Consider the following 13,743-nt stretch of genomic DNA (forward strand, 5'->3'; position numbering starts at 1 on the left):
GGATGGGAAGATGGATGTGTGGGTGGATGGATGGGAAGATGGATGGAGGGATGGATGGATGGATGGATGAATGGATGGATGACATTACTAATTAGCTCATGCTTAACCTGTGAGTGGGGGCGCTGAAAACAGAACCAGGTCTGCCTGACTCAAAAATCTGTATTTGCTCTACTACATCATGCCACTGCTGGAGGCCAAGTTTTGCTGAGCCTTATGCAGTGGTCTAAGAAGGAAGGGCCTTCCATTGAAGTTGAAGGACACTACCTTCAAGATGGGTTTTATGCCTGATCCAATTTTAGTTGTGGAAAGACTACCTTGAATGGAGACAGGACACAGGGAGAGGAAGTAGGAAACAGTCATAATTACCTAAGTAGTTACCCCCATAGGCAGCAAAACTTTTAAGACTTAATATTAGATGCTAAATTGCTTGGGTTTGAATCCCAGCTCTGTTGATAATTAGTGTGTGTGTCTTTGGGAAAGTTACTTAAACCTCTGAACTTCTTTGAGATAAGTCTCCTTATCTCAAATACTCATTCATTCAACAAATATATCCACCATGTGTCCGGTCTGGAGTTAGAGATACTGCCATGAACAAAACAAATGCCCTATTCACATGGCACTTATATTTTGAGGTGGGGGAGGGGAAGATTAGACAGTAAATAGGTGATGAATATTATGCCAGGAGGTGATAAGTGAGAAAACAAAAACAGAGTGCGGTAAGGAGACAGGTGATAGGCGGAGTGCACCGGTTCTGAGAAGGTGGGTCAGGTATGGTCTCTGTACCAAAGTAGCATTTAAGCTGAGGCTGATTAGAGGGCATGAGCCCTATGGATATTTGGGGAAGAGCATCCCAGGAGAGGGAAACAGCAAGTGCAAAGACCCTGAGGCAGGGGTGTGTACGGCATGCTTGAGGAAGAGCATGGAGGTCTATGTGGCTAGAGGAGACTGAATGAACAGGAGCCTCATAGGCTCTGTTGTTGCCGACCTCCAATGAGCCACACCAGCCCCTCTGCAGTCCCCTCGAATCTGGGCTGGATCTGCGACTTGCTTTAGCCAAGACTGCAACAGAAGTGTTGCTCTGCCAATTCGAGCCTCAAGCCTTAAAAGGGCCTGCAAGTTCCCACTTTTGTGCTGTTGGGACCCCAAGGCTGACGTGTAAGAAGTCTGGCAATGTTGCTGGGACAACCATGTGGAGAGGAAGAGGCCCCAAGTGTCCAAGGAAGAGACCCAAGGAAACAGTGGACAGCGAGAACCAAAGTCTCTGGTTCTGACCCCAGTGAGCTATGGAGCCAGTCCCCAGCCCTTGGGTCATCCTCATGAAGTGCCCCCATGGGTACGAAGAGGCCTTCTGGAAGCTGCAGACCCAACAGACAGGACATGCAGCAGAGCAAACCATCTCTTCTGTGCCCTGCTGATTTCCCGGCGCACAGAGTCAGCAGAAACAATAAAACAAAACAGGGTAAGCCATCACGTTTGGAGTAGTGTGCTAACAACAATAGGTAACTGGGACAGGGAGCAAGGAAAAGCAGAGGTTAGAGAGGTGCCTGGGGCCAGACTGAGTCAGACTCTGTGGGCTGGGTATGACGCTTGGATGTGGCGGACTGAGGGCTCGGGCCGAAGCCCGTCGAGATCTGACCACATTTTCAAGGATCACCCTGGAGGCTGCCTGGCCAAGCACGGGACCCACCCACAGGGGCCAGCCTACGAGCAGTGAAGGCAACCACATGGGGAGAAAGGCAACCAGCACAGGCCCTGGCACGCAGTGGGCTCCATAAATGTACTTACAGCTAACAGGAGGAGGGAGGGCTGGGGAGGGGGAAACCAGCCAAGGCCTCGCTCTCTGAGCTGGAGTCTGACAGAGCAGATTTGGAACGTTGGCCTCTCTGATGAGCATGTTCAGACACAACGGTCAGCTGTCTCACTGCAGATGACACACAGACACGCGCCTGGAACCCTGCCAGTTGCCGGCGAATCTCACTCAACCTTCCATTTCCCTGCCCCTGCGCACCCTGCGGGTATGATCCACTTCCATTAGTAACAGCGGCTCCCTAGAGCCAATGTGGTGGGTGGGGCGGGCGGGGGCCTAGAGGCTAAAGGGTCCAGGCCCTGGCTGGAGGCCACTCCTTCTGGACAGCAACAAAGGGCTCTTATTAACCTCAAACAAAGGTCTTTGAATATGGAGCAGCACTGACCAACTGAATATTCAGCAACTGTAGGGTCAGGGACCAAGGGCGGGAGCTGGAGCCTGGGTTGGCTTGTCACCCACTAGCCGGGCCACCCCGGGCGAGACAAGGACTGTCTCTGGGTCCCATGTTTCTCGTCTCAGGAATGGGGTATATAATACCACGGACCTCATCAGCATGATCATGAGGGTGGCGTTACAAACAAAACCAATAATGTTAGCTAGGATTTACTGAGCACTTACCTTGTGCCAGGCTATTTGAGGTACTCAGTATGCGTCACCACACTTAATACTCTGAACTACTCTTTAAATAGAATCATCCCATTTTATGGATGAAGAAACTGAGGTTTGGAGAGGTGAAGGGCCTTGCCCACTCACCCAGCTAGTATGTGTTGGAATGAGGACCCTATCATGGGTCTTCCAAATGCCAAAGCTGAAGTCCTCAGCATGAAATGATTCGGTGGGCCATGGATTTGAAAGTGCTTTGTGAACACTAAAGATAGAAATTATTTCACTGTTCCTCCATATACTCCTATTCATGTTCCATAACAACAGTCCCTGGTGGAAAACTGTAGTTTCAAAATGGCCATCATCGAAGAGCAATGATTTTTCCTCTTCAGACGTTCTTGGGAAGTGCTTCATCTTCAAATAGAGAAAAAAAATCACAAGCATACCTTTGAACACAGGCATCATTATTTCTATCACAAAGATCCACCTCCACTCATTTTCATCCACCACACATCTGTCAAAGCATGATATCACCTGATTTCCCACGCCAACCTGCAGTGGGAGCCAGGGAAGGCTTCACGGCCCCGGCTTTTCAACAGGGAAACTGGGGCCCAGAGAAATGGCGGCTTGCCCCAGGCTTTGCTGTCAAGACAGACTCCCGGTTCTACCTTCTTAGAAAGACAGGTTGCATCATCTCTCAGAGCCTTGCTTTTCTCATCCTTAGAGAATAAGAATGTCTCATTATAGTTACTGTCAGATGTTCTCCTGAGTGGGTCCAGCTGAGATTGTTGTCAGCATGGCCAATGAAGTCCTGTGGTCAGTGTGTGGGCTGCCTGTTGGCCATTTGCATGGGAGGCAGGAGCGTTTCTGAGACACTGGGGGGCCTCCATCTAGGAATGTCTAGAATCTGTTGGCCACTGGAGCTGGATTTCAGCAATTAGGAGATTATTATTTAGGTGGGAGGATGACTGGGTAATTACAGGAGATGCAGGGGCAGAGGTGGGCATTAAGTACTTCTGATATCTGGCATTATTCCAGGTTAAAGACAAAGTTAGTCTCTCTGAGACTTAAAGCAGTGTCTTGCTCATGGAGAGCCCTCCATCTGAAGGATGAATGAATGAATGAATGAATGGGCAGAGGGGAAACCTGGAGAGCATCCTTAGGTCCCAACTTTCTTGGCAGCTCTTTCCACAGGTCACGAGATCCTATCCATAGGCACGAACACTCCCAGGATGTGGGCACAGGCCAACTGTGATCTAAATGGGACTAAAACCACCACCAGCCTCCCTCGAGTGCCTGCCAAGAACCTAGCCCAACCATATTTGGCACTGGGCTCACTTCAGGGTTTTCTTCCCACTTGCAGAATCATGGAAACTCCTGGCAAGAAGGGACCTTCTGGGTCATCTGGTTCAGGCCTCTCGCCAGCTGCAGGGGGAATGAGTTCTGTTTGACAAATTGCATGGAGCCCTTCTCTGCGCGAGGCTCTAGAGAGGAGGAAGGTTTACAGACTTGCTTCCTGCCTCAACGACCTTTCACTCACTCTTTCAGTCTTATCTCCCAAGTGCCCACCCCACTGCACTCATCCCTAATTGTTCACTTGCACCTTGTCTCTGACCCTCTCCCTCCCCCCCTTAGGACTAGCAATCTTCACGGGGACAGGGAGCCCATCTCTCTCCTGCACTGCTGAGTCCCCAGGGTCTAGCACAGAACTTGACACATGGTGGATGCTCAATAAACACCTGCTGAATGAATGAATGAATGAATGAATGAATCCGGTGTGTGGGGTATGGGCAATGTTCGCTCACCTACCAGGCAGACCAAAGCATGCGTTTAGCACACCAGCAAAGCAGGGGCACCAAAAAGGGAGAAAAAGATTTAAGGAATTTAAGCACTGAGTATTATTCTTTTCTATATGGATGATATTTTTTTTTTCACAATTGAAAAAAAATTTTAAAGGAGAAAAAATAAGCTGGCAAAAAATAATGACTGGGATGTTGACCGTATATTATATCCTTCCTTTTTAAGGTATTTCACACAAACAAGCCCTGTTAGAAGCGTGCTTTGCTGTTATTTCTCAAGAAATGCTCAAATGGCTCATGCACATCCTGTGTGAGATTACCAATAAGGCAATGTAGACATTGATTTCAGAACTTTTTGGACTTCTTTCTACTCATATTCTTTGACATTGTTTTTATTTTGGATGCTAACTGGCATACCTCAAGTAATTTGTACTCACAGCTCACCCTAACCCTAACCCAAGGGTTCACAGTCGAGGGGATCTAGTTGAAGCTGCTAGGACATCTCCACCAAGTGGTCCAAGGCCTGAGTTTTATCACTGCCCTCCTCCTGGAAAGGCCACACACCTGCCCATCCATCCATCCATTCAGTCGCTCACTCAAAAACATTTACTGAACAACTGCTATGTGCCAGCCAAGCATTGTTCTAAGACTGGGACATAGCCTTGAATATGACACACAAGTTCCCTTGCCTTCATGGGACTTAACATTCTAGCCAGAGGAGACCAATGGTAAACAAGTTAGGAACAATATATTTCAGATGCTGAGAGTGTGTGGAGAAAAATAAGGCAGGGATGGGTTAGAGCAAAGCCTACAGGAAGGGAGGAAAAGAGCCATGTGGCTATCTGGGAGAAGAGAGCATCCAAGGGAGAGAGAGAAGCAAGTGCAAAGGCCCTGAGGCAGGACTGTGCCCAGTGAGTTCAAGGAACAAGAGGGAGGCCAGTGTGGCTGAAAGAGAGTCAACAGAGAGGAGAGTGATGGGGTAAGAGTTCTGGGGAGAAATAGATATCTGTGGGCCATGGTGAGGACTTTGGCTTTTAGTCGAGTAAGGTGGGAGCCATTAGGGGTTTTGAGCAGCAGAATGACATAATCTGACTCAGATTTAACAAGATCTCTCTGGCTGGCCCTGTGGCTATTTCTGTCCTTGAGCTGCACAGGTTGGCATGGCTATATCCCATGCCAGGGCATCATGTGTCACGCTGCACTGTCCTTTTGCAACGAGAGAAATGCTCTATATCTGCACTGTCCAGTATGGTGACCACCAGCCACATGTGGCTACTGAGCAATTGAAATGTGGCTGGTGAGACTAAGGAAATGAATTTTTAACTTTATCAGACTTTATTAAATTTATATTTGCATAGCCCCATGTGGCTAGTAGCTACTGGATTGGACAATGTAGAGAGGCCTCGTTCTTCGGAGTCCAAAGCCCAGTCTGAGAGGGGAGGATCCAAGGGCCTTGGGAGCCTCCTCCATCTGCCAGACCAGGAGGACCTGTATGAGTCACACCACCTGGCACCTGGGTGGGGCCTAGGGACTGGCTGGTTCCAAGGCTTTATGACCAGATGAGCAGAGTTCAAGAGGAGTGACTAACTGGGTAATCGGAGTGACTCTGGGCCCTGAACCCGAGTCTCCCGGTTTTCAAGTGGGTGGAGCATCCAGGGGGCTATCTGTGGAGCAATCACTGTGATTCTGTCTGAGGAGGAGACAGACAGAGTGGTTAAGAGCACCGCCTCCAAAGCCCACTGCCTGGATTCAAATCCCAGGTCCACTTGCTACCTTGTTGACCATTCCATGCCTCAGTTTTCCCACCTGTAAAATGGTGACAGGAGTTCCCACCTGACAGGACCATCCTGAGGATTAGATGGTTACTATTTGCTTAGAAAAGAGGTCAGCAAACCTTACAATTTCCTTACTATTATCACTCAGTCTCTTGTCATAACTACTCATCTCTGCCATTGTCGCGGGAAAGCAGCCATAATCCATAAGTGAATGGGCATGATTGTGCTCTAATAAAACTTTATTTATAAAAATAGGTGGCAGGCTGGATTTCACCCATGGGTTGTAATTTGCAGACCCCTGGCTTAGAGCAGTGCCTGGCACATTGTGCTATACATCCAGTTATTTACTAATGAACTCAATGTACAGAAAGATTTCATATTTGCTGTGAGGGATCTTCCTATGGACCACGCTACTCCTTATGTGGAGTGTTTATCTTCCTTGGCCACGATTTCTCCAAAAAAGATTTCCAGCATTTCTGGAAGCAACAACAAAAACAACTAGACTTTACTGAGCATTTGCCACCCACCTTGATTATGCCAAACCCTTTACATACTTAGCTTCTGTGATCCTCACCATCACTTCACCGCATGGGTCCTTCTTGGGTGTTACCTTCATTTGGCAATATAGAAAGTTCAGAGAAGAACTTTGCCCAAGGTTGAGCCAAGGTCTGACACCCATGGCAATTAGCATGGCACCTGGGATGTCTTAAATCAAATACACATCTGTCAAATGAACACACGGACACACTGCATCTAGAGTCACAACATTAATGTCCTTCTGTTTCAGTAGCTTGTCAGTAACTTCTAAGAGCCTCAGTTTCTGGGGTTGGGGGGGCGGGATAAAATAGGCAAATCACACTTCCTGAGTTGCTGTGAGTAATTCCAGAAACCTACCTACTTGAGTCCAAAGTCAAACTGCTGACCGGGGCTGACCAGATCCTCAGGAACTGGCTCCTGCCTGCCTGACCTCATCCCCTCTCCTCCTCTAGGCTCCAGCCTGAGCCCTCCTCAAATACACCAATGTCATGCCCACCTCCACCCGGTGCTCTTGCTGGGCCCAGAAGTCTGTACCTCAGAGAGACCACTCTGACCACCTCAGCTAAGTAGGCCCTCCCCCTCTCTAGCTCATCACCCCTTTATTTCCTTCTCAGCAGGTATGGTTAGCTGTTAACTACCCTATTTTCCTCTTTACCTGTTCAGCGAATGTTTCTCCTGCTTGACCAGACGCTTCCTGAAAGCATGTCTCTGGCCCTGTCTCTCTCACTACTTGGGTTCCTCGCCTGGTACTGGGTCATGTCAGGCAGGTCAGTTCTCTTCCTCCTCCTCCTCCTGCTGGTGGGGTGGCGGGGGGAGCCCCACCGAAGTTCTGGGTAGTCCCACATTCAAACAAAGCTCCTTTATAAAGCAACCAGATTGCAACAAAGCTTACAACACTGAAAAGTCATTTCCCCCTTTTATCCCTCTAAATTCTTCACTTCCTGAAAAAAATACACAAAAACAAAAAAAGCCACCAAGGGCCTTTGGGCCTAATCTGGCCTGAGTTGCTGGGCAGAGCTCACTCAGCCTCTTCAGACAGAGGGGAAAAAACAACTCAAGTCATATGGCTGGCTGGCTCACCAGAGAACCACTTGGCCTTGTGTGGTCTTTCGTGGCCTGTGCAGTCTCCGGCTGCGTCCAGACCTGCAGAAGATCCCCCCTTCCCGGGACACCTTTAGTGACAAGTGACCCTGACCCATGGGCTTAGCCGATGAGGGGAAGAAAATAAACACTACAGGATCAATGGTTACTTGTCTTCCAGTTTAAGACAATGTGTCAGACTAAAACAACCCAAATAGTTGTTAACTATATAACTGATAGCGTAACCCCAGAAAGTGTAGGTATACAACACATGAAGTCATCAAGTCTTACAATATTAAGGCTAGAGAAGGCCCAAATAATAATAATATAATAATAATAGCAACAGTACCATTTGAGTGCTCAGCGCCTGCCAGGTGTAATGCTAAGTCTTCAACATGCTTATCTCATTAAACCCTCGCAGGAACTGGGGCGCCTGGGTGGCTCAGTCGGTTAAGCCGCCAACTCTAGATTTTGGCTCAGGTCATGATCTCAGGGTCGTGACAATGAGCCCCGAGTGGGGCTCCAGGCTCAGTGGGGAGTCTGCTTGGGATCCTCTCCCTCTGCCCCTCCCTCCACAGTGCTCCATTGTATGCATATGCACACTTCTCTCTCTAAAATAAATAAATAAATCTTAAAAACAAAAAATCCTCTCAGCGACCCTAGCAGATAGGGGTATGATTATCCCCATTTCACAGAGAAGAAAACGGAAGGTCAGAGGGGTAACAGGACTTGCTCAAGGTCACACACCTGGTAATCGGCCACGCTGGGAATTTGTACACGGGCTGGGCAGGTTTCATAAAAACTGTCAGATGTCTTCTTTATTTACCTTAAAACAGAACAAAAATAAAAAACAAACCAGATCCCAGCACCCCCCGCCCAAGAGAAGGAGTCTAAAGAGGCTGTTTAGTTTTATCCCTTACCCTCCCTTTACCCTTCCAAGTGTTCCTGCTCCAAAAGCCCAGACCGAGTCCCACCCAGTGGAAAATGGGGTCAATGCAAATACAGTCACCCTGCCCCAAGTGCTGCCCCTTGACGAGGAGAGAGGAGAGGCGAGTGGTTCTGAAGCCATCGCATAAGTTGCAATCCTGTCCGGCCGTGACATAATGACAATCAGTCCATCTTGGTTGAGTCACTTGGGTTCCCCCGATGAACAATGGGATAATGGTCACAGCAAACCCTCACATAAGAGTTAAAAGTCCCTGAGTTTGGCCAGTCCTTGAAAAGTTAAGCACAGAATGACCATAGGATCCAGTGATTCCACTCCTAAGTATATACCCAAGAAAGCTGAAAACAGATGTTCAATCAAACACTTGTACCCAAGTGTTCACAGTAGCATTTTTCTTTTTTTTTTAGATTTTTTTTTTTTTTTTAAGATTTTTTCATTTATTTATTTGACAGAGAGACACAGCGAGAGAGGGAACACAAGCAGGGGGAGTGGGAGAGGGAGAAGCAGGCTTCCCGCCGAGCAGGGAGCCCGATGCGGGGCTCGATCCCAGGACCCTGGGATCATGACCTGAGCCTAAGGCAGACGCTTAATGACTGAGCCACCCAGGCGCCCCAGCATTTTTCCTAATAGTCAAAAGATGGAAACAATCCAAATGTCCATCAATGGATGAATGGATATACAGATAGTAGGATAGCCATACAACGGAATACTCTTCCGCTATAAAAAGGAGTGAAGTACTGATACAGGCTGTAACATGAACAAGCCTCAAAAACATTATTTACGCTAAGTGAAGAAGTCAGTCACAAACGGTCATGCTATTGTATGAGCCCATTTATATGCAATGTCCGAAATAGGTACATCCATAGAGAAGGAATGCAGATTGGTGGTAGCCAGGGGCTGGGCGGAGTGGGGGAATCAGGGAGTGAAAGCTTAATGGGCACAGGTCTTCCTTTGGGGGTGAGGAAAATGTCCGTTCCTCACCCCCAAAGGGGACACTTCCAAGTGGTTGATTTTGTTATATGAATCATAACTCAATTTAAAAGTCACTGACTACGAGCTAGTTGAAGATGATCTAGGATGAAGTATTTACCGAATGGAATATGATAAATGTTTGGTAAACGGGAAAAGCCTTGAAAAGTCATTCCATGCAGTAAACACAGAACATGCCAGGAACCATGGGGCTGAGGGACCGGGGGTGGGCAAATGCCTCCTGGGGGGTGCCTGAGATAGGGTGGGGTCTTTGCCTCTTGGAGGAGGTGACACTCAAGCTGAGATCAGGCAGAGGAATAGTGACTGCAAGACCTGAGGAGGAGAACACTGGAAGGGACCAGTGGGTAGCTGGGGCCTGGGGGGCAAGGAAAAGCAGCAGGGCTCAGGAGAGGTAGCCAGGGGCCGGCTCAGAGAGGCCCCAGAAGGTGGTCTTCCAGCTTTTACTCCTGTCAGAACCTTCACTTATAGTGGTGGAAACTGAGGCAAATCATTGTCTGAACTTAGGTCTGTTCCATTCTAAAATCCCTGCTCTTAAAAATGATATAACTCAAGAGAAGCAAGAATACAGCTCAACAGATACTTGGGCAGGGTGAGGCCAGTGGGCCATGTGGACATGGAGCAGGGACAGAGAGTCCAGCTTGTGAGAGGGGAGGCAGTCAGGGAAGGCTTCCAGGAGGAAGTGATGCCGGATTGAAAGAGAAGGAGTATGCCTTATAATGGAATAAGGTAATGAATGGCACCCATGGCACAGGGAACATAAGGGGCTTCACAGGCTCTAGAAGCATCATGGGGCCAAACCATGAAAGGCATCTACTCAATTAATATTTACTGAAGGCCTACTATGCACCAAGCACTGCACTAAGCATGGGGACATGATGGTGAGCCAAACAGGCCCAGCCCTTGTTCTCCTGGGGCTTATCATCTAGTAGGGAATAGGGACGTTAATAACAACAGTTAACACGTGGTGCTGTGGCAGCCAGTCTCCAGGGTGGCTCCCAGTGATCCTCTCCCCCTAAATGCCCTGACATTCACACCCTTCCATGGGTCCTTTCTACACTGAACAGGGTGACCCATGTGACCAATAAGGTATTGCAGAAATAACAAGGTGTGATCTCCAAAAGCAGATGATAAAAGACATACGGCTTCTTCTATACTCTCTCCTGGATCACATGCTCCAGGGAAAGCCATGTCCATGGGGCACTCAAGCAGCCTCTGCAAGGTCCATATAGAGAGGCTTCCTACCAAAAGCCAATGTCAATTTGTCATCCCTATGAGCAACTCATCTTTGGAAGGGATCTGCGGCCCCAGGCAAGCTTTCAGAGGACTGCATCCCTGGCCCACATCATGAATCCAACCTCGTAAGAGACCTTGAGCAAGAACCAGATAGGTCATCCCCAAATTCCTGAGTTGCAGAAACTGTAAGATAAGAAGTGGTTATCACTGTTCTAAGCCTCTAAGTTTGCAGATAATTTGTTACACAGCATAGATAACTAATATAAGTACTTACCAAGTTTTTTTGTGTTAACTCTCTTAATCCTTACATTGACCCCCTGAAGTAGATACCATCATGACTTCCATTTAATACATAAGGAAACTGAGGCACAAAGCACTTAAGCACTTTGCCCAAAGACAAGACCAGGGCATGGAAAATGAGGATTTGCATCTGGGAACCCAGAGGCCAGATTCTCAACCTCTACACCATAGCTGTCAGTGTGGCCTCGGGTATACTTCATTCACCCATTCATTCATTCATTCATTCAACACATATTTATCATCTACTATGTGCCAGACACTGTTCTAGGTGCTCGGAGAAGACAAAGTCCCTGCTTTTCATGGCACCTACATTCTAGAAGGAGAGACAGCTAATAAACAAGAAAACAATCAAACCAGATGACTTCAGATGGTGGTAAGTGCTTTGAAGAAATAAGCAAGGAAACTAGTCAGGGGAAGGGAGCTAGGGATGCTTCTTCAGACGAGGCTCCAGAGATCTGCATTTCTGAGGTGACATTTGAGCAGAGATCTGACGGGAGGAGGAAGAAGCTGCCATAAGAAGATCAAAGAGACATGTAGTCCAGGCAAAGAGAACAGCTGGTGCAAAGGCCCTGAGGCAGTAACTGTATGTTGGAGGAATGGAAAAGCAGCAAGGGTAGCTGGAGCTGGACAGGTTAAGGAAGAGTCGTAGGTGATGAGGGTCTAGAAAGGTGGGCTGGGATGGAATCACCAGGCCTTACCAGGCACCACATTAAAGCCTGGAGTTTAGTCTGAGCACAATGGGAAACCACTGGGAAGTTTTAATTTAAGAAGGGGAGCCATATGATCTGTTTTATCATTTAGAAGGATACATATTTCCCAATCTGTAAACCAGAACCCCTTTGTCTCCTGCCTGGCTCCAACTGTCCTCCCGTGATGTCCATACAGCAGGCCACCATTTACAAAGTACAACAAAGTTACAAATGCGGTCCCTTCTGAGCCTCCCAGCCATGTTGGTGGATACAAGTTCATAAAGCATCATTTGTGCAAGGGACAGGGAAGGCCTTTTAGTCAGAGGGGCCAGTTATGACACTTCTAAAAAAGATGCTTAGAGAGTCTCCTTTAACACCCAGCAAAGATCCAAGATAGATGAATCTCATCTGTAGGGAAACCAAGGTCAGCATCTTAAATGTGATGGATTGTGCTAAAATAAGAGGAAGATAAATGGAAGCCAACTAGAAAAATACTTGAATGGCTATCATTGAAAGGCTGAAGTTGAGCTGACAACAGCACTATTAATAATGAGCAAGAAAATAATTGGCATCGAGCGGAACTTGACTTCTGTTTTCTGATTCCTGAGCAAGTTCCCAGGGTTTGGATCTCTTTAGATATCTGTCTTCTTCTTTTTCTCCTTCTAGATGTAGAGAACAATCCAATCAGAAGGGCCCAATGCCCAAATCTACACTCATGGTTTACTGTAAATCCTTGTAACAAAACTTCTATTCTCAAATTGAAACAGAGGAAACGCTGCTTATAAAACTCACAGCAGGGTCTTGTGTTTTGTTAAAGGGCAAATATAAGATGGGAATGCTATAAGAAAGCGCGCCTAGGTGCTGGTAACTTTTCTGTCTCGACTGGGTGGCAGTTGTACATGTTTATGTAAAAATTCACAGAGTTTACACGTCACTGTAAGTTTCACTCAGTAAAAAAGGACAAAGATTGTAACACTTGACTGGCTACCATTTTTTGTGCCTTTCTACGTACCAGGCGGTGTGGTAGGCACGTCACAAATTTTTCTCTCAACTGATCCCACCACCACCCTCGTCCCATTTTACTGCTGGAGAATCGGAGGCTCAGAGAAGGCAAGCCACTTACCAAAGATCACACAGCAATAAACAGCCCAGGCAGAATTCTTTTCCAAGTCTGTCTAACTGTAAAGCCTGAAGTGTCTGGGAGGCGGGCACCTCGTGGCAGAATGGTAGGGCTGGCGGGGCTCTCACACTCTTTTTCAGTTAACAGATAAGGGATCCCTAGAGCAGTATCGGGAAGGCACCACACGGTCGGGACTCCCACTCTGATGCTTCTTTGGGAGAGGGCACGCGCCCTCGGAATTGGGCGAGGATGGGTTGCAGAAGGGAGACCAGGAGAAAGAGAGATCCGCTGTCCCCCAGAGCCAGGAGCGCCCGGCGCGGGCAGGTGGCGAGGGGCTGGGCCCGCTCCAAGCCCCGGGCAGCTCGCCCGCCGGCCGCCGGGAGCGCGGTCCCCGCCGCCCTACCTGGGTGGATGAAGGGCTGCCTGCTGCGCCTGCCTGGCGGGAGCGCACTGGCGCTGGACTCGCTCATGGCTACGGCCCGCGCCCCCGACAGGCCGCCGGAGACCCGCTCCGAACGCCGCCGCCGCCGCCGCCGCCGCCGCCGCCGCCAGCTCCCGGAGCCGAAATTCCAGGTTCCGGCGCGGACGTCACAGAGGCCGGGGCGGGGCGCGGCGCCGAGGCGGCCCTTCCCCGCGCGCCGCCGCCGGACCCCCGGGGGCCCAGGCGCGGGGTGGGAGTGCGGCGGGCGGTGGGAGCAGGGATCCGAGACACGGCGGAGCCGCAGGCCCGGGAAGGCTCCACCCAGCGGCCGAGAGAAGGGGCGACCTCCCGGATGTCTTACTAAATTTAAGAAGGGTTATTAATAAAAATAACCGGGACTCTGAACAAGTGTATCTAGTAAGTTGCCATTTGGGTCCAAAAAG

General features: G+C 48.7%; 1 protein-coding gene across 1 annotated transcript in view; it reads right to left on the reverse strand.

The window, feature by feature from the left end:
* TMC7 (transmembrane channel like 7) overlaps nucleotides 1-13,365 on the reverse strand; it is a 50,180-nt gene extending 36,815 nt beyond the window's left edge. The window contains exon 1 of the mRNA XM_035022367.1: nucleotides 13,283-13,365. Within this exon, the coding sequence (XP_034878258.1) occupies nucleotides 13,283-13,349 (67 nt within the window). The 5' untranslated portion in view covers nucleotides 13,350-13,365. The remainder of the gene's footprint in view (nucleotides 1-13,282) is intronic.
* Nucleotides 13,366-13,743: the final 378 nt, after the last annotated feature.

This window comes from Mirounga leonina, unplaced genomic scaffold (genome assembly GCF_011800145.1).
Source record: "Mirounga leonina isolate KUSES-001 unplaced genomic scaffold, KU_Mleo_1.0 Mir_175, whole genome shotgun sequence".
NCBI classification, from domain to species: Eukaryota; Metazoa; Chordata; class Mammalia; order Carnivora; family Phocidae; genus Mirounga; species Mirounga leonina.